General features: G+C 40.5%; 2 protein-coding genes across 2 annotated transcripts; both read left to right on the forward strand.

Annotated features, from left to right (window-relative positions):
* Nucleotides 1–423: 423 nt before the first annotated feature.
* Nucleotides 424–14,703, forward strand: LOC122835547 (probable polypeptide N-acetylgalactosaminyltransferase 8). The gene is made up of 11 exons (XM_044124696.1): nucleotides 424–728; nucleotides 5,103–5,436; nucleotides 6,222–6,388; nucleotides 7,595–7,781; nucleotides 9,841–10,038; nucleotides 10,821–11,003; nucleotides 12,180–12,315; nucleotides 12,903–13,040; nucleotides 13,115–13,207; nucleotides 13,708–13,878; nucleotides 13,972–14,703. Exons 1-11 carry the CDS (start codon nucleotides 551–553, stop codon nucleotides 14,089–14,091), a joined length of 1,905 nt encoding a protein of 634 aa, XP_043980631.1. The 5' UTR covers nucleotides 424–550; the 3' UTR covers nucleotides 14,092–14,703.
* Nucleotides 14,704–15,272: 569 nt separating this feature from the next.
* On the forward strand, nucleotides 15,273–20,749 carry ribc2 (RIB43A domain with coiled-coils 2). Its single transcript, XM_044123899.1, has 7 exons — nucleotides 15,273–15,457; nucleotides 15,798–15,879; nucleotides 18,121–18,432; nucleotides 18,673–18,791; nucleotides 19,538–19,696; nucleotides 20,363–20,529; nucleotides 20,619–20,749. The coding sequence occupies exons 1-7, from the start codon at nucleotides 15,341–15,343 to the stop codon at nucleotides 20,686–20,688; spliced, it is 1,026 nt and encodes a 341-aa protein (XP_043979834.1). The 5' UTR covers nucleotides 15,273–15,340; the 3' UTR covers nucleotides 20,689–20,749.
* The last annotated feature ends 29 nt before the right edge of the window (nucleotides 20,750–20,778 follow it).

The following is a 20,778-nucleotide window of genomic DNA, read 5'->3' on the forward strand; positions in this document are numbered from 1 at the left end:
AGATTGTCTCTCTAAGTCAGTTTGGTTGAAGCTGCACAATATTTTTGTTTTATTAAATACAGTTAAGCTCCATTTATAAAAACAGCAAAGTCAGCATAATGAAATACTTTTATATTTATTTATACTCAACATATCTAAGTTTTGTTGACACTTACTAACTGTATTAAGTAAATTGAACAAATAGTTTTAATTTTTCTGAGTTAAAAGAACATAAACCTGAGTGACCTGCCTGAATGTTCAGGGGTATGAATACTTATGAGACGAACCCTGTTGCTTTCTGCGTCATCCTGATTGTTAGAACTGCACAATGTTCTGCGTTATGTTTGTGTGAAGTTGACCAACAGGCTCCAGACGTTTAGAATTAGAACGTCTCGGCCACGCCCTTTTTCAGCTGACGTCACTTTATTACACACACCTGAGCTCGGCGGCGCATTACTGCCAGTCCAAAGCAGCAGCGGGTACCTGCCGAACCTGTCGGAAGCCCGGAGGCTTTAATCGGTGCTGTAGGCTGACTGCTTCCAGTCTCGGTTCGGTTCGGTTCGGTTCCATCATGAGAGCGGTGTCCTTCAAGCGGGTGGTGCTGATCACGGGGTGCCTGGGGCTCCTGCTTTGCCTGGGGATGTTCGTGCGGGACAGGGATGAGGCCGGGGAGAGGACCGGGAGGCAGCTGGACCCGGACCGGGCCGTCAGGAGCTTCTCCGACCTGGAGCGAAGCCTCAACAACCTCAGTGAGTTTCTCTCCACCGCCGGGTTTCTCCTCTGCGCACAACATTCAATCCCAACTGATGATTGGACTTCCCGTGTTTTTAAACAACCCGTCTCAGTAAAAAATACTTGAAAGCACAGCTTGGGTATTTTTGTCTAATTTCTAAAACTGGACTGAAATCAGTGTAAAATATGACTGTTCTAAAAAAACAACTTTTTCCTAAACAAAAATGATAAGTTGGATAAATCAGAAGTACTGAGAAGTAACCATCTTAATACAAATAATTTACTTAAATGAGCTCCTATATCTCGCTGCAAAGTTATTTGTAATTTTATTTTATTTCAAGTTATATTTGAACAAGAAACTAAATCAAAAACAGCAAATTTAATGTTTTGTGTTGTGAAGTATAAAAATGAGACCCTGTACTTGAAGTTTATTTTTAGAAACTTTATTTTATATACTTTAAGAACAGCTTAGTAAAATATATTGCAAAGAAAAGCCAAAGACTAAAATCATTAATAGATTCTTGCTTTGGTATATTTTTGCTTCTTTCCTACCACAAAGTAATACTTTATAAACCTTGATCTTGTAAAATGAAATCAGCAAAATAAAAATGTTTTTTTATTTATGGACCTTCCTTTATGGTTTTACCTCTGTTATAAACAATGTTCAAGGTCAAAAACATAGAAGTCATAAAAGTAAGCGAGCACTCACACCATGTTAACTGGGTCTATATTAATAGTTGTATATTTTCACAAAATGTTTTCTTTAATTTATTTGTCCTTTAATATTGGTCTGCCCTTGTTCCTCTGTGAGGAGTTTGGTCCTTCTTTCTTCTTCTTTTGCTCCTGGTCCTCCAGGACCATTATAAATGTTAAGTTATTAATTTCCTCTTCCCTTTTGTTACTGGTTCCACTGGGAGGGGGCAAGTTTTATAATCCGTTGTAATCCTTTCATTTATATTGTTCAAATGTTTATTTTTCCTTCTGTATTATTGATCGGTGATTGGATATTTTCATTTCAGTTGCTATTACGCCTTTATAACATCTGATTCATGCTAACACTATAGATCGGGTTGTAGAACTGGAGCACATGCTAATGCTAATGCTAATGCTAAAGCTAATATTGACGGGTTAAATAAACGGAGAGCCTCCAAACCCTGAGTCAAAGTTTGGTGGTTTGTCCGATCACCACATAACGCACACAAAGCAGAAGTCCACCGGTTACATATGCTTTTATTTAAAAAAACTTTGTATTATTTTTAAAATGTTCCTATTTAGCCCGAAGCATCAAGGTAGCATGCCTTCCTGGTTTTTTGTTTTATCTAATTTGTTTCTTTTTTGTCAAATGTTTGTAGAAAAAGTTGGTTTTACTACGTTAAAATGGTTTTTAGAAAACGACCTAGTTTTAGATTGATTTCAGTCCAGTTTTATATTTCGACCAGTGCTGAGTCTGTTCTTAGAAAAGTCAATGATTATGTTACTTTACCTCCGGATAAACTAGGCTGGCGATGAAATTCTATTAGGGACTTTGGTCAAAAGTAGAACCACAATTTACAGGGAAAAAATATGTATATATTTCCTCCTCCAATAAAAACTACTTTCTACGTATTTAATGGGAAAACAAAAGTTTACTAAATAAGTGTAACCAGTATAACCAGTGTAACCTAACTCACTCGTCTCGACACCCGTATAACCTTCCTGCTTAGTTATTTGTCACCTTCTTCACCAGGACGACACAGAATAAATCACTCTTCACAATGTGACCTTTGACTGCATGCACGTAGCCCCACAGCTGGGAAATAAAACCTCAGTTAGTGTGGTGACTGGGTGGTCAGCCACCAACACCAGCTGGAGCAGCTCCCACTCAGAGGCTCCTTTTTTCAGTCCAACCAGGAGAAAACTTTACAAATTATATTCGTGTATGTTTGATGTTCTTACAGTATTTAGTTAATTGTTGAACTAGAAAAATATGACCCTATGTGAAAAAACCCAATGTAGTGAAGAGCTGCTTGACTCGCTGTTGGTTCCTCAGAGTTTTGGTGGGGAAGCCGGGAGAGCACCTGCAGTTACTCTTCACACCACTAGGTGGCTCTATATGCATTACAAATCTCATTATAAATGCATACTATTATTATTGTTATTTTGGGTAAAATTCACACTTTTCTCTCTTTTACATATGCAGCTTGGAAAAATCAATCAAATATTGTGGAACCAAAAGCAACATTTCTATAGACATGAACCAATTACATGATAAAGTGAATTAAATTATTGATCTGTTTTCAGATGCCCTTAAGAGGTTAATGTCATCCTAAAGAAAGATGGGATGTCAACCTTCCTCCTCATCCTCATCCTCAATCTGTCTCTCTTTTACAACTCAGCTGACTCTTTCCTTGTCTGCAACTTAACAGTGATAAACTTTATAGCCCTTTTTCTGAGAATTTATGACACAAATAAAATATAAAAACCTACTTAAGAAAAAAATAAACCACTCGGGAAGGGTTACTGACTTCATTTATGTATTTTTTAACTGGTGGAAAAAAGTTCTATATTTAATTAAAAAAAAAAACAGCATAGTTGGATACATAATCTGTATATTCAGATATTATCTGTAATTCAAACACACTCTGCCCTGAAACGTTTTCTTTAGCAATAGAGAGATTGCTACCGAGTTCAGCCACAGCGAAACTCCATCCATCCATCCATCCATCCATCCATCCATCCATCCATCTTCTTCCTCTTATCCGGGTCGGGTTGCGGGGGTAGCAGCTTCAGAAGGGAGGCCCAGTCTTCCCTCCCCAGCCACTTCTTCCAGCTCCTCCAGGAATCCCAAGGCGTTCCCAGGCCAGAAGAGAGACCTCGTCCCTCCAGCGTGTCCCTGGTCTTCCCTGGCCTCCTCCCAGTGGGACAAAATCAACCTACTGTTTAATTTCTATGCAAATGACCTACAGGTTTAATTGTCCATTGTTAATCGACTTACAGTTAATTGTCATTTAAAGGTCTGTTAGATTAAAATGAGCCCCAAGCATTAACTGAGAAGGTCCGCTTCTTAGTGTTTTTTCAGCGCTGTAGTTTACCCGCCATCCAGCAGGAGGCGCCGCTGGTCATCCTGAAGCGGAGCCAGTTGTAGGAGAAACAAAGATGGCGGAGCACCCATCCCTATCTCCGGTGTGGGACACCAGCCCTAACCTACGAGGGTCCCTTTTTGTTATATTTTATAAATTAGTCCAAGTTTAACAAAATGAGAAACTCCAATTTTCTGTTCATTCGGTCAGTATGAGCTACAGCTGACAATTAAAAAAATAATTATACGGATGTGGTTTTCTTTTTTTAATTCAACATAAGAAAAATACCCGTTATAGGAAAAACTGTTGTCCTGCTTGATACAAAAGAAAATTACCGCTTATTAAAATGCTGCAGTAGCACTTTGATAAGATCAATCAACTTTAACTCATTAATCAGGAACTTGTATCCATAATATACATGCATTGCACTCCGCACGGACATCTGGCAGCGGCTTTCACAATATTTGTTCCACCTGAGTGAATTAAAACAAAGTATTTTGTTTGGGGATAAAATATTCCCTACTTTTATTACTTTGGCTCCTTGCAGTTTGTGGTGATGAATTTGGGAGAAAGGTTCGTTTCTGTACGACCCGAATTTTTTCAGCTCCAATCTTTGGCTGAACCTCAAGTAAAGTCAAAAAGGACCTTGAAAAGTCTCCACATCTTCAATCAGCTGTAATTACCTTTATATTGATATAAACCTGGATCCTCACCACTTCACTGGCTCCCTGTATGTTTAAAAGTTTTAATCTTAAATTTTTAAGCCCAGTCTGGACGACCCCAAGCTGTGGAATTCATTACCTTTTGATTTGCAGACTGTTAACAAGTTAATGGTTGATTTTTGTTTCAAAAATCTAAACATGTATTTGTTTAGAGCAGCTCTTAGTATGAATGGGTTTTTTTTATTCTTGTCTGTTTTTTTTTAACTGCAGTAATGGAAAGCACTTTGCTTCAGTACTGTTGTAAAGTGCTGTAAAATTTTATAGATTGACTTAATGATCTTCTGTCAGTTCTTGAAGAAGATCAGGTTGAGTTATAAATGGATTAAAATTTTCAGTAAAACTTTGAGGGAGAATAAAACGCCATTGTAAAAGAATCTATTGTTGTTGAAGGCTGGAAATCATTTCCTGTTTGGCCTCATTTGTTTTTTTATCAATTTAAATTAGATTTTATATAAAACAAAAGAGGAAGAATTCGAAATAGAAATTTCTTCTGTTTTATTTTGCATTCTTATTTTTTGCCCTTTATGTTACAGGAATTTCTTTCCAACTTTAATTTAGACAGATGAGATGAGGTAAATGTGCATTTTTACCTTTTCTACTGTTTTTCTAGCCAAGTTCCTGAGAGGATTTGAGCGCAGACAGGATGTGATGCAGAAGATCCTGGAGGAGAACCGAGACACTCAGAGGAAGGTTGCAGACGTCCTGCAGCAGGCCATGCAGATCGGGCCGGGTCAGAAGGAGCAGCAGCACAAAGACGCTCCCGCCCCGCAGAAAAAGTCCAACAAAGTGTTCCCTGGATCGCCCCTGTTCAAGGACTGGGGGGAGAATCTGTCCGAGAACGAGCAAAAAGAAGCCCAGGCTCTGTTTAAGAAGTACGGATACAACGTTTTCCTGAGCGATCGCCTTCCTCTGGACCGACCGCTGCCCGACACCAGAGAAAAAGGGTAAAACTGACCTCATCTAGTCATATTGGACAACCAGCCCTGATGGGGTTTTTCATTTTGAGAGTAAAATCAGAATAATACAAGAATACAGTGAAAATAATCCCAGAATAAAGTCGTGTAACAGTTGAAATACAAGAATAGTCATTTTCTGAAAACAATGCAAAAATAATGAGAACAAACTGTAATAATGGCAAAATGAAGTAGTAATTTTATATTTCCATTTCTCTCATTCATAAGAGAGATATGTATTCATAAACAAAAGGTCCAAACGCAGTAACAATACAAATGATAATTTAATCCAGCTCAATTATTTAAACTAATTAAATGAACGCAGTAAAAGGTTTTATGAAACTTCGCTAGAAACATGAGAAAGTTTCATAAAAATTTCATTTCTAATAAATAAAATAAGGAATGTGAAGTTTGGTATCGGTTTCAGAAAGAAGGAAATTATTTTTTTTAACACATCAACATAAAATTATCAGCAGCTGGATTTTGAAATGATTTCAAGAAACATCAAATCTTTATAGCTTTCAAATCTTCTTTTGAAAAATTGAATTTTTTCCTTTAAGTTTACGACTTTCTTCTGGTAATTTTGCATCATATTTTGGGGAAATATCATAACTTTCTTCTCTGGCCCTAATATTCTGTTCTTTCCACCTTATCACGGTTAAAGCAGTTATTTGACCTTTAACCCTTAACCGAGTTTGCTCACATTTCACTTTACAAGTTAATCAAAACAAACTTTAATAAAACAGTTTGTTAAACACGACTCTCCACCTGAACAGGTGTTTGAAGAGGACCTATGAGAAGGACCTGCCGACGGTGGGAGTGGTGCTGATCTACCTGGACGAGGCCTTGTCCATCCTGAAGAGGGCGCTACGCAGCATCATCGACCGCACGCCCAAACACCTGCTGAAGGAGATCATCATGGTGGACGACAACAGCTCCAATGGTGGGTGGGTTGGGTTCCAGGATGGGTTCCAGGATGGGTTCCAGGATGGGTATCGGGTTGGGTATCGGGTTGGGTTCCAGGATGGGTTCCAGGATGGGTTTGGTTCCAGGTTTGGTTCCAGGTTTGGTTCCAGGTTGGGTCCCAGGTTTGGTTCCAGGTTGGGTTTGGTTCCAGGTTTGGTTCCAGGTTGGGTTCCAGGTTGGGTTCCAGGTTGGGTTCCAGGTTGGGTGTTGGTTCCAGGTTGGGTTCCAGGTTGGGTTCCAGGTTGGGTTCCAGGTTGGGTTCCAGGTTGGGTTCCAGGTTGGGTTCCAGGTTGGGTTCCAGGTTGGGTTTGGTTCCAGGTTTGGTTCCAGGTTTGGTTCCAGGTTGGGTTTGGTTCCAGGTTGGGTTCCAGGTTGGGTTTGGTTCCAGGTTGGGTTCCAGGTTTGGTTCCAGGTTGGGTTCCAGGTTGGGTTTGGTTCCAGGTTGGGTTCCAGGTTGGGTTTGGTTCCAGGTTTGGTTCCAGGTTGGGTTTGGTTCCAGGTTTGGTTCCAGGTTGGGTTCCAGGTTGGTTCCAGGTTGGTTCCAGGTTGGGTTCCAGGTTGGTTCCAGGTTTGGTTCCAGGTTGGGTTTGGTTCCAGGTTGGGTTCCAGGTTGGGTTCCAGGTTGGTTCCAGGTTGGGTGTTGGTTTGGATGGGTTGGTGCTGCTCCTCCCCTCTTATGGCTCTCGTGTCTCTTTTCTTTTCTTATCATCTGCATTTTTCCAAATTAGCTTTTCAGTAATAAATTATTGGCTGTTTGTCAGATGGTTTTTTTCCAGATGGTGGTTTTCTATATCATAAAACTAACAGATCCAGGAGTTATTATTGATCTAGTTTTAAAAGATTTGCTGTTTCACAGTTGTATTGCTCTAAAAACTAAAATAATTCCTTTCTACTGAGGTCTATGAAATGCAGATTCATGTTGAAATGAGATTTGAATGCTTGTTGCATGACGGTTAAAAACGGATATGTGAAGAGGAACCTCTGGGTTTGCATGTTTGTCCCGACTATAATGTTGTGAAAAGCATTTAACAAACCAGTGGTTGATTCATGTCTTGTTGTTTGTTCACATCAAAACCTCATTTGTGTCACTTGTTTTGAATCTGGTTTGCATTCCAGTTCCTCCGTTTTCAAAGCTCTTTTCTGTCCACCCTGATTCCTCAACAACACTCTGCTGTCATTCCAGAAAACCTGAAAGGCGACCTTGATGCGTACGTTAAGTCGCTGGAGGAGGAGAACCCGGGCCTGCGGATCGCCAGGGTGAGGCACACGGAGCAGAAAGGCCTGGCGCACGCCAGAGTGTCCGGCTGGAGGGCGGCCACCGCCGACGTGGTGGCCATCTTGGACGCCCACATCGAAGTCCATGAGCTGTGGTAGGAAGCAGAACCCCAACACGAAACCACTTTCTGCAGCTGGTCTTCTGAATTAACCAATCAGAAGCCTAGAAAGACATGACATCATCATCTGATTTTATGAGACTAAAAGGTTGGGTAAAACAGAAGCTGTTCATCTTTTAATAACCAGCTTCTAGTGACTTTTACTTTAAATCAAACTGCAATGAACCAAAATCTGCATTTAATTTTTATTAAGCTTGAACAAATACAAGAAGTATTTCCAATGAGAGAGACACAAATACTGATGAGAATATACTCAACTTTTGAACATATTTTTTCCAAATAAGTCCCCAAAAAATATGCAAATTGGTTTCCTTCCTGTTAATGAGGCAAAAATCATTTTCAGGTTTAGCCTGAACATCGTTTTCCTTAAAAACACGGACTACGATAAAACATTGAAACTCTTATTGTTGAGCAAGATAAAAACAGTTTTTAGTTCTTATTTCTAGCTCTTAAAACTGTTATTATTTTTGCCCCACAGGTATTTTAGACTTTATAATTTTGGTATAATCATATGAGAAAGAAGTTTTAACATTTCCTTAATAAAGGAGATATCAGAAGTTATTGTAATGGAGCTATTGCATGTAAAATATCCAAATAAAATGAAATGAATGTTGAGCATACGGATAAATAAATTCTTCATTTTTAACCACATCAGCATCAAAGTATTATTAGCAGCAGGATTTTTCTCATTAAATTTTAACATCTGTATTTATTATTCTAATATTAGGACTATAATCTTTAAGTAAACAATAAAAATAAATTGCAGGTCTGAGTGTGCGGTTGTAAAACTGCGACTGTTTGCAGCCATTTTTATGTGAATGAAATGTTTAGCAGAGGGGGCGTGGCCAGCTGCAACTTATTTGCATAAAAGTAACAGAAAGGTGAAAACAGGAACTGAGGAGGTCACATCTGATTATCTCAAAGATTTCATATTAAAACATGTAACAAGAACGCTTTGTATCCCAGGGTGTCCAAAGAGTGGCCCGGGGGCCATTTATGGTCCCTGCATGACACGGACCGGTCCCACCGGAGCAGGACGTTGATGCAGAGGTTCTGAGCCACAAATTAAAATCTTCTCACAAATACGTCACAATTTCATTATTAAAACTCTGCAGCAAGTGTTAAAAAAAGAATGACTTGCCTTGTGTTTTTGAATAGATTGAATCTTTTTCAAATGTTTTCAATCGAGGCCAGAGTAAATAAGTGAAGTAACTCCCTTTTTTGTTAAATAATTATATTCTTCTGAAATATTACATCTAGAAAGATTTACACATCCCTTTCCTACAAAAAATGTGATTATTTTGTGTAAAATATTTTATGCTGAGTTTATTTTAGCATGAAGCAGGTCAAACAATTTCAATAGAAATGTTGGAAATTAAAAAATGGAAATGTTCCGGCCTGCAGGTACTGGTTGGGGTCAAACTGGAAACGGTTTGGACTCCCTGGCTCTGATCTGTCCCAACCTGTTTAAAGGAATCTTAATGGGTTTTCTCTAACAATAATGTTGAGGTGAAATCTTCTGCATGAACCTGGTGAGAGGATTTTGTGCTGAAAAGAGTCCAGAGCTCAGTTTCATTCAGCATCTGTGGGGTAAAGTAAACACACCCTGTTTGTTCTGATCCTGTTGATCAGATCCTGACCGGTTCAGCTCCTCTGATCTGTTCAGCAGCTGTTCTGCTGCTGGTAATGCAGGCGCAGCTCCGGCGCACCGTTTCCACCTCTGTTTTACTGACAAAGAGCAAACAGACATGCTGTTATAACCAACTCAAAAAAAACTATTCTTTTATTGAGCTGGAACGTTTTTCTCATCCGACGCTCCCTCTGCTTTTCAAACATCATTTATGTAAATATTGACACATTCAGACACATCAGGTTGGCTGCGGCAAAGCCTGCCTGCCGCAGCAAGGTCTGCCTGCTGCAGCAAGGTCTCTCTGCTGCAGCAAGATCTCTCTGCTGCAGCAAGATCTCTAAAAGCAGAACTATGAAGAATCTGCTGGAGAAATGTTTTTTATTTCTTTTTCTGTCCGCCTCTCAGGGCCGAACCGCTGCTGACGCAGATCAAAGCCAACCGGACCACGGTGGTTTCGCCCGTCTTTGACAGGGTGAACTTCGACGACCTGAGGGTCGTCCAGTACCTCCCTGCGGCGCACGCGTTCGACTGGGCGCTGTGGTGCATGTATGAGGGCTTCGCTCCCGACTACTACAAGCACGACGACAGCTCCCGACCCGGAAAGTGAGTTCATCCTTCAGCTCTGCTCTGAGCTTCCAGCAGGATCCAAACTCCCAAACATCAGAGACGACCGGCCTCTTAACGGCCGACTGAGTCTGTTTATGATCACAGACATCAGAGTAAATGTTCACATCAAAGCACTAATTCCCAACCCTGATTTAATGTTTTTAATCGACCTCAAAGAAACGGCTGCTTAGTGCCTCCAGACCACCAGGGGCCCCCAAGAACAATACAAACTTATTACACATGGGAAACGATTTCTATCTTATTTTTATAGCTGTTACACAGATAATGGGTCAATCTCTTCCTGCTGTTGATATAAAATATCTAACTTGGTTCAGCTGCACTGCAAAAACACAAATCTTACTAGTATTTAGTATTTTTGGTGCTTTTTCTAGTGTAACTACAATAATATACCTGGAATAAGACGGTTAACTTAAAAATCTTTTTAGAAAGATATAGGAGCAAATAATTCCTTAATATTGATTTTATAAAAAGGTTCTAGTTTCATTGGAAGATTAATTTATAACGAGATATTTTCCCCAAAACTAAAGTAATCTACCAGTGGAAAAGTGGATTTTTTTTTTTTTTTTATGTTACTGAAGGTAATGCAGAGACTTGATTGTGCTATAAAATGGCGTCGTGTGCCTGGAAAACACATGCAGCCCCTTTAATTAGTGGCATAAAGAGCCTGATTTCAGTGAAACGGCTGGACTTGAGCAAGAAGTCCAGCCTGTTTAAAGGAATCTTAATGGATCTGCGGTTCTGCTGTCTTCTCGCTGCAGGAGTCCGTCGGTCATGGGGATCCTGGTGGCCGACAGGAAGTTTCTGGGAGAAATCGGAGTCCTCGACGAAGGAATGAAAGTTTATGGTGGAGAAAACGTCGAGCTGGGAATTCGTGTGAGTAAATCTAAAAAGTTTGACTCAAGGCGTTACCAGGCTGCAGCGCTTCCTGCTGTTTACATCCAGTAATATTAATAATGATCAGCAGATGTTTGCTTTCTGTTCTACTGTCGAAGCGCCGCGTCCCGTCCCTCAAACCAAACATCAAATCTGTAAACTCAACAGACATTTTCACTGATCAGACACGGGAAAAAGTTTCCATTCCAGCATCAAGTCCCTGGAAAATCCACGATACCGCCCCTTTAAAAATCTTCTAAAATTAAAGAATTAATAACCATTTTTACTCAAATCTGTTTGAGATGATGGACAAATGCTTCTCCAAAGAGGAATTTTAGTTTCAATATTCAAGGAGGATATTGGACGCTTTGAGCCAAATGATCCTTTTTTTAAGATGAAATAAACTACTTGGGGACTGTGACGTATTTATATTTCCATTAGCTTGATTAGCTGTTTGTTGTAGCCGGAGACTCATATGAACAGCTGCACGACTTTAAGGTTTGGTATTTAGTTTGTTTTAAACTAAATACCAACGTATTGTTGATGAACTGAATTCCTGAGAAGTTTCTGCAGCAGTTCACGTTTACCTTCAGTCTTGTTATCTTAACATCGTCGTTCATCTCAGCTGGACGTTTACACATCAGCACCAACTCAAACACAGACAGTCGTTTCTTATCTTATGTGTTTGCATTGATGGGTTGAGTTTTCTTTTACAACCTGCAGAGGAAAACTCCCAAAGAGTTGTCACGATATTTGACGAGGCAATTTGCAGCTTATTGTTGCTGTTTTCTTTAATTAATGCAGAGTTAAATGTTCCCTTTTCTTCCTGATTTACCTGTGATGTAAAATGTGTGACATCACGTTTTCAGCTCAACTCATGGTTAAAGTAGTGATGTAGTTTTCTGCAGCTTTCATGTCAGTCAGAGAAAATTCTGATGATTTGTTCCACAATAAGCAGGAGGCCAGGAGAAATCTAGGAGACCTATCAAACCACCACACTGTGATTAATTTAAAAGCTCCCTTTCATACTTTATTTGTTCAGGTTTTCTGCTCTAATATAACAAATGAATTATTGGCATAAAAAAAATATTGAAAGAAAAATAATTGCACCATATTTAAAACTGCTTGCATTAGAAATATTTAATTTGTAAAATCTTTACTTAAATAGATTAAAATAAGAGTATAGTGTTATAGTAGTGGTTATTTGAACGGCTGGTTTGAGCATAAGAGTAGCCTGTTTAAAGGAATCTTAATGGATCTCACAAGCCCTACCTGCCGGACCTGTCACCCGCCATGAAGAGGAACGCCCTGAGGGTCGCCGAGATCTGGATGGACGAATACAAACACAACATCAACCTGGCCTGGAATATTCCCTTCGAGGTGCGAGAGCCGCAGACAGGAAGCAACGCTGGAGCGTAAAACAAACGTCTGCTTGTCTCTGAATCATTACGCAGAAACGTTTTATGAGGAGCTGCAAGCAGTGACTGACAGGCCGTCACTACCTGCAGTCTGCCTGGATCAGCTTCACCTTTTAATTCAGGTTAAAAAACTGCGTCGTATTAAAGTATCTGAGGAGAAACTGTTAAAAAACTGCGTCGTATTAAAGTATCTGAGGAGAAACTGCCACGGTGAGCGGCGTGTTCTGCTCAGAGATTAGATCATATTTCTATTTTTTTTTTCCCCCAATCAAAATCAGGTTTTGTGTTGCCAGTTTAGAAATATTTGCAAGGAATTTAGCATTATTTTTTCCTCATTAAATCCCACCTAAACTCTTCATGAGCAAAAAAAAAAAAAAAAAGCAGAACGTGGCAATTTTTTTATCCGATTAATCATTAGAATAATTAATTAGTAATCGATAGTCGCAGCCCTGATGTGCTGATTGCAGGTTTTATTTTTTATTTTAAAACGGGTCAGATTGCAGTGAGTGAAGATTTCATGCAGACGGATCCGTTTTGTTTTCTGTGCAGAATCACGGCATCGACATCGGAGACGTTTCCGAGAGGAAGAAACTGAGAGAACGACTGAACTGCAAACCGTTCAAATGGTACCTGGACAACGTTTACCCCAAACTGGACCCCTGGGACAACCTGCTGGCTTACGGCGCGGTAAGCAGCCGCTGCGCTCCTCCGGCTGGACGGAGCCGTGCGTCTTCCTCACCCTCCTCTTCCTCTGTTGGCAGCTGAAGAACCTGGACTCTGAGTTGTGCATCGACCAAGGTCCGGTCCCCGGCGACACGCCCATTTCCTTCAACTGCCATTACTACGGACCGCAGGTGAGAGAAGCGGTCGGTGCCGGTCACAAACAGCGCTGTGGAAAAGTATTCAGTTTCTCTTTGTGTTGCATTTAAATCTTTCAGATCAACAAATAAACTTTAACACCAGAAAAACAAACATCAGGTTTTTGTTAAATGCTATCAAAGTCTTGAGGATCTTCAAGATGCTTCTGCTAAATGTGAGGCGAGTTCTTATGTTCCTTTGGGTCGGCCGTGGTTCTGGTAAGAATGACTTTGACCCGTAGACCGATCCAAACCCGACCAAGGAGCATAACGCCTTTAAACGTTTTCCTTCAGTCGCATTTAATTAGCAGCGTCGTAAAAAAGAAAATCGGTTTATGGTTTCACAGTGGGGTTAGTTACACTTTAATAATTTCATTTTTTTAAAACCACGTCATTTTCTTGTCTAATAAAATTAGTTTGATGATCTGAAACATTTAACTGGAGGAAAAACAGCAGGACTGATCTGGTCCTCTCCGTTTCTCCTGTCGTTTTTCCAGATGGCTTATTACCGTGAAACTGGTGAGATGTACATCGGCGGCATCAAGTCCCACAAGTACAACGACAACCGCTGTCTGACCGACAGAGGGGAGAAGAAAACCGAGCCGGGTCTGTTCAACTGCAAAGAGGCCATGCAGAAAGGAATGGGGATCTACTGGGACTTCAGCCAGGTCCGACCGCAGAACCAGTTCACACTTACTGCCCCGTTCAAAAGCAAACTCTTAAGTTTTCTTGTTTTTGACCTTTTTTAAATTGTGTTCCAGGGAAAACAGCTGAAGAACCGTCAGACGAAGCGCTGCCTGGAGATAGTGAACAAGGTTCTGGTGATCCAGGAATGCACCGGCCAGAGCTGGAAGATCCAGAACCTCATTAAGGACTTTTAAACCAACCTGAGGAGCAGCTTTCTGCTCAAAGGCCATTAAAGCTCTATGCATAGAAAATAATAATATATTTTTATGAATTTATTTTACTGGATATGAAATGAAATCATTTTGTAAATTGGGAGACTAAATGTTTATTTTGTTTTCATATTGATAATGTGAGCATTGGTGCATATAAAACCCAACAAATCTCCATTTGCAGCTTTTCTTTTAGTTAACAGCTGGTTTTAAAGGAGAAACCTTCATTTTCTGCAGCTCTGAGGAACCCGATGGAAACTTCTGTTACAAAATGCTGTTAAAGAGAAAAAACAACCAAAAACTGTCTGGAGAGGTTAAAGGTGAAAATGTTTGTGCTTTATTACCTGAGATGATGTTAATGAATAAGAAATCTGACATGTTTGTTTCAAATAACCTTCGATACTATGAGAAATTTAATCTGGATTTATTTTTATAGAAGCTGTTCCTGACCAGCAACATTTAAATGTGTTTTTGTTTTTTTATATAGAAAATATGTTAAAATTTAAAAAGTGTGGAGTAGTTTTGGGTTTTTCTTCTGTTCCTGTCTGGTTCAAAAATATATTTTAGTTCTGTGTGAAAATAAAACTTTAAAAGTTGCAGTTTGTTTATTTTATTACTAACATTACAGCAAAGCTGCAGTCGCAGTTTTTCACAAACTTCAGTCATGTTTCCGTATTATAATATTTAAATCGACATTTTACATGTTTAAAATGCTTTTAATTAGCACTTTTCAGAAAAACTAATGTGTTTGTTTTAAGATCAATTGATGGCCACAACAGGAAGTGGGATTTCCAAAGTAAAACATTAAAATAAATGTGCATCGAGAATAGCTGTGAAATTTTTAGGAGTAAAAGATGCTCTGTTACCAATCAATTCAAAACTGTGACTCATAAATAGAATAATATTGTTTGCAGCTTGTGAACGGTTAATTTGGTTAAATCAAGAGAATGAACTGATGAAATGTTGTCCTTCCTCCATCTGTATGAGTTCTTCCCAGAACTGAAGACCGGGAAAACTGAACTTTTACGGTTGAACTTTTGAGATGTTCTAAAACTGTCCGTCATCTGGAGTTCAGATTTGGCCTCGTTGCCCCTCACAACATGGCGGACGCGATTCCGGGTACAACGGAGCAGCTGCGGCGTCGTTTCCCGTAAGCTCGAGAATCTCTTGTTACCTAGCAACCAGTTTGTTTTCAGAGTGAGAGAAGAAGGTGAAGGCTGCTTCCGAGTCAGAAATGTTTCAGGTGGAGTTGCCTCGCGAGCGAAAAGCCAGAGAGAGCGTGGAGCGGCGCCGGAGCAATGAGACGGACCGGCGGGAGAGGATTTTTAATGATAAATTCAGGACTATCGGGGTGAGTTTCTGCTACAGGAGAGGATAAAATGGCACCAGCGCTAAATAGAGACCGTTTTATGGCTTACTGCCCAGGGCGAGAGAGTCTGGGGGCGCCACAAGCGCAACTAAATCATCTTTCAACTACTGATGACTTCTGGCTGATAAGGCTGAGTTCTGCTGTATCAAAGCTCCTTATTTGATGCAAAATTAAAAGGAAATCTAACTTTTAAATGGAAGCTAAATATTTATAGTCTTAGATTCAAATCTGGACTAGATTATCATTAAAAGCTTTGTTATACGTCAGTGAAAACTGGGTGTTTTTCAGGGAGTGTGTGATGATCCACTGATTCTGTTCACAGGTGGATAAAGAGGCTTTAGATCTGCAGGTGATAGAGAAGCTGAAACAAAAATCACAATTAAAAAATCAAGAAGACGCTCACAGTGAGTAAATAACCTTCTTCTGTCTTTTAAGCTCCAGTATTTAACATTTATTAAATATTTTTTGCATATTTGTCTAAACGCGCCTCCTGGGGGCGCCAGAGCACTTTAGGAAGCGTCTGAGGAAAAGTAAACCGAAAAGCTATCTGATGTTAGAAGCGTCTTTTTCGTTTACGATCAACTCTGTGGATTTAGGAAAAGTTGCGTGTGGAGCGGGATCAGTGGAAATGTTTCCTTTAGAGGATGTTTTGGCCAGTGATGTCAGTAACGCATTGACGCCGGACAACTTTCAGTAATCTAACGTTGCTATTTCAAATCCAGTAGTCAGACTACAGTTACTTATCAGCACTTTTCAGAAAAACTAATGTCTTTTGTTTTAAGATCAATTGATTTCCCACGCGTCTTGTCGAGTGACCGGCGCCTCTATGCAACAGAAATGTAAACAATGGAGGGAGATGCGATTTTGTTGGTGGAAAACTGAACTATTTTGAGTTTCTGTCGCCAAGTCCGATTATTATAAGCGGCTTTGGGCTTCATTTTTAAAGTCGCTGCAAATTTAATGAGTGGCGGGTTGCGCCTTTTGGGCTCGTTTTGAACGTGAAGTTACTCATTTGGGGTTGGAAATAAGCAGAGACTCAAATAAATCCCAGAATTTGTCCGTCATTAAGGTAGTTTTAGTCTCTCCCTGTTCATCATTTCCGGATGATCCTCCGCTGTGTCTTTGTTAATGTCAAGTTAATGTATTACCTCTGAATGACGTCGAGCTTCGCGTTGCGCTCCAGAAAACTGCAAACATCGAGACTAATATGAACAGCGCAATAAACGTGAAAACAGCCACGAATGAACGTGTCTGTAGTTGGCAATAGTTATAATGGCAAGTTAGCACCGTTATAATTATTAATATTACGGTAAGTGTCGCAGCCATCTGAGCTGTGGAGCTGCAGGAGGAGATCTGTGCGCTGCGACATCAAACTCAGGGGTGTAACGCAGAATCTGGGGGGAGGGGGGCTTTAAAATCCTTCTTAGAGTTTTCCAGACAACAGTGGACCACACAAACTACTCATGTTTTCACCTTATCAGTGGAGACACATTGTTGATGTTACCATTAAAAAATAACTTACAATTAAGTATTGGCAAAGCTCAATGTGATTTTCACAGGAGGCGGAGCGTTGTTGTTAGCAGCTGCTGAAAGTAACTAAAAAGTTACTTTTAGTGTAACTTAGTTACTTTCCAAGTCAAGTAGTCAGTAATATAACTAAGTTACTTTTTCAAGGAGTAATCAGTAGTCCGATTAAAGTTACTTTTTCAAAGTAACTATGCCATCACTGGTTTTGGCCAGAGCGGGGGCTGAAGGTGCCCCCCGTCCGCCCCCCTCCACGGGGGGGGGGGGGGGGGGAGGCGCAGCAGGCATTGTGCTCCTTGGAGGGGGGCTCACCCTTTCATACTTTGAAAACCCCTGGTCTAAACTGTCTCTGTATGGTGACGGTACTGAGACATAATCTGAAAAAAAAAATGAGCTCCTCTCCCATGGCGAACAAGAAGCAACCAATCAGAACCAGTAGGAAGAACTTAGCGCTGTCAATCATGCCTGTGTGCACTGCTCCTGGGTTTCTCCACCATTAACACATTCAGCAGCACGTACACAGCAACAATTGACAGCACTAAGACCCGCCTCCGGGATCTGATTGGTTGTTTTGTGGTGCATTTCTTCAGACTGTCTGTTCATAGATTATCTGTCAGGTGGGGGTGATGTGGACTTAATATTTTAAAGGCACTATTGATAACGTCAAAACTATTCCTGATTTTTTAGGTAAGTGTATTAATAACTGAACAAACACAAATATTGTTCTTGAAAAAGTTCCCGTCTGAAAGAGGCTCCCTCCTCACAGAGCGGTTGATGTCACTAAACTGCAAACATTTAATCAGATTTTCAAATTTACTGATATTTATTGATGCTCTGGTGGAACAAAAAGTGAAGAAAATTGAAAAAAATTACATTTTTGATCATATTGTCACACTTGTTTTTTATTTATTTATCATGACAATGATGAATCAGAATTATTACCATGATTAATTATTCACGATAAATTAATGTCCATCATCTGTCTCAGATTAAACTGTCTCGACACGATGATGGTTTTAACAATTATGTAAAATCAGAGTTACATATTGCAGCTAAAGCATTTTTATCAAAGTGATTAAATTAGGACAGTAACCTTACGTAACGTTTTGGTTCCTAAACAGATGCTGAGGTGCAGCAGTACAACCGAGCAGCGGGCCTCCTCCAGAGGCGACATGAGGAGGCGGACCGCTTGGAACACCAGGCCCGAGCCGCGTTCTGGCACCAGAACCAGAATCCTCAGAGCCGCCGCGAATTCGACCTCAACGACCCGGCCGCCCTGAAGAAAACCCAGTCCCAGATGGTTCTGCCGGGCCTGTTGGGCGAGGACCCGGAGTCCGGCAGCCGGCAGCAGAGGCAGCAGGAGCAGCTGAGGGACTGGCTGCTGCAGCAGCGGAACGAGCTGCAGCAGAAACGGCTGCAGAATAAGCTCAACGGTGAGCGGGCTTTACGCTGCAGGAGGAAACAGCGTTGTGCAATTCTGTGACATGAATTTGATTGACAGCGCTAAGCCCCGCCTCCTGGCTTTGATTGGTTTATTTCCACAGATTATCTGTTTAATATTGATATTGAGATTCAACAAATATGTAGCAAGATATTAGTTGTAAAAAGTTACTTGCTGCAGCTTTAAATTGTGCGTTAGCGCGGCGCCGTTGACGGTTCTGTTGGTCCGTTAGCGCTGCTCGACGACCGGAACAGAGAGGAAATGGACCGCAGAGCGATGGAGCTGCAGAACCTGGAGATGGCCAAGAGAAAAGCCGACCTCATCAACGACGCAAACTACAACGTAGCAAAGGTCAGACGTCTCCCTTCATTCATGACCAAAGGTGGAAACGATTAGCTGATTAATAAATATTGACATAATCATAAACTCATTTAGTAATCGATTAATGTTTAACTGGAGTAACACAGACTCTGAAAACGGCCATTTTCTGAAATACTAAAACAGTCAGAGCAGTAATTAGCCAAACCTGTAATAAAACTGTAAACAATTTGCATTTATGATTAAAAAACTTATTTTTCTGTAAATTTGTTCTACCTGGCAGGTTTAGCTTTAAAAAATCTAAAATTAGTCACCTTTTGGTCCTTTAGTGTATTCCTGTTTAAAAAGGTTTTACTGGGGAAATAGAAATGTACAAGAAAAAAATTCAACCACTTGAGCTAATTTTTAAATTTCAAGACATTAAGAAAATGCTAACAAATAAATAATTACATTCCTTTTTAAACCAGAAAATAAATATTTTATTGCCTAAAATGTAATAACAGCATTTTTTTAGTGAACGTTTGATCATTTGTAGCAAAGGATTCATCTGCAGAAAAGTTCAGGCCTTTCGACGCCAAGTAGAACTGATCTGGTGATTATGTTTTATTGATAATTGGATGGAAAAAGGGGCTTAATACGAGATTTTTACAGAACTTGAACCAGGTGGAGCTAAAACTTTTTTTTAATCTTAAATGCAAAACATGTAAAGTTTTGTTTGCAGTTTTTGTTTGAAAGGTTCAGGCGGAGTTACGTCTTTATTTTCTGTTTTTCTCAACAAGCTGGAGGAGAAAATGAACCGGGAACGGCAGCAGCGTGAGGAGATCGCGCTGAGCGCCCTGAGCATCCCCGCCCTCTATCCCGGCGCCAACAAGAAGGATCCTGCAGAGCCGCTGCAGCAGGTCACCCAGTTCCAGCTGCGGCAGGTTCTGGAGAAGAAGGTAGGAACCCGCCTGAACCCGATCCGTCCAGAGGAGGACGGATCCTTTCCAGGCGCGTCTCTGATCACGTTTTCACTTCTGATATCTGAGGTTTAGTATAACGATAAATTAACGATGAATTAAAACCTTTCTTTGGTCTTAACCAGCCGTTTTGAAGAATAATTCTGTTTACAGAGACTTTATGATTCCCTTTATTTATTCTGGATATTTAAAATGTTTTCCAGTTCCAGTGTTAAATGTTCACTAGAATTTAAAGTTTATTTTAGACTATTTGTTTGTGCATTATTGTGTCATTTCCATTAGATTACTGCAAAATGGTCTTAAAACAACAATATAATCATTTATCGCAATAATTTCTGGAACAATTTATCATCCAGAAAATGTGTTATTATGACAGGCAAAGAGGGAATGTTATGTAAAATCTACACTTTTTTTAGCTTCACCTAAAATTTTAAAGTTTTTCCCTCTTCAAAACCAAACCTGCTTCTTAAAGAGACAGAGGCCCAATTTCAAGGTGTTAAATCAGAAAGTCAAATTTCTTTTAAGTCACATTTGATCTACTGAGGATTTTTATAAGAGCTGAAGGTAACAGTTTGATTTTGCTCCATGTGCCTGGAAAACACGATCCTGCCCCTTTAACATCGCGTGGGTGCGTTTGTGCTGCAGAGGCTGGACATGGAGAGGAAGCAAAGGGAGAAGGACCAGGACTGGCTCCTGCTGGACTCGGCCCGCAGCGCCCTGCTGCTGCAGCGGCTGCAGGAGAAGCAGAACAAGCAGCTGAGGAAACAGCTGGACAGCGTCAACGCTCAGCTGGCCCAGATCCGGCTGCAGGAGTCAGTGGCGTCCGCCGAGCCGTGACCGCCGAGCCGTGACCGCCGCCTCCTCACCGCAGACTGACGCTTCTCTCTCGTCTCGTTTGCAGGATGCCAGACCTGAAGAGGGGGCGGATCGACGACGTCTTCTTCACCCAGTTCAACACCTGCAGCAGATGATGCACGATGACATCACAGCGCCGCGGTGCGACGATCAGACATTAAACTGAAATAAACTGTTTCCAATTTATTTTCACATAAGAACACTCC

This window comes from Gambusia affinis, linkage group LG08 (genome assembly GCF_019740435.1).
Source record: "Gambusia affinis linkage group LG08, SWU_Gaff_1.0, whole genome shotgun sequence".
In the NCBI taxonomy this organism is placed as follows: Eukaryota; Metazoa; Chordata; class Actinopteri; order Cyprinodontiformes; family Poeciliidae; genus Gambusia; species Gambusia affinis.

Coding starts and splice junctions, on each gene's coding strand:
- LOC122835547 (XM_044124696.1), top strand. CDS start 551: ATGAGAGCGGTGTCCTTCAAGCGGGTGGTGCTGATCACGGGGTGCCTG. Junction 6,389..7,594: donor GGACGACAACAGCTCCAATG/GTGGGTGGGTTG, acceptor CTGTCATTCCAG/AAAACCTGAAAGGCGACCTT. Junction 13,879..13,971: donor TCTACTGGGACTTCAGCCAG/GTCCGACCGCAG, acceptor ATTGTGTTCCAG/GGAAAACAGCTGAAGAACCG.
- ribc2 (XM_044123899.1), top strand. CDS start 15,341: ATGTTTCAGGTGGAGTTGCCTCGCGAGCGAAAAGCCAGAGAGAGCGTG. Junction 15,880..18,120: donor AAATCAAGAAGACGCTCACA/GTGAGTAAATAA, acceptor GTTCCTAAACAG/ATGCTGAGGTGCAGCAGTAC. Junction 19,697..20,362: donor GGCAGGTTCTGGAGAAGAAG/GTAGGAACCCGC, acceptor TTTGTGCTGCAG/AGGCTGGACATGGAGAGGAA.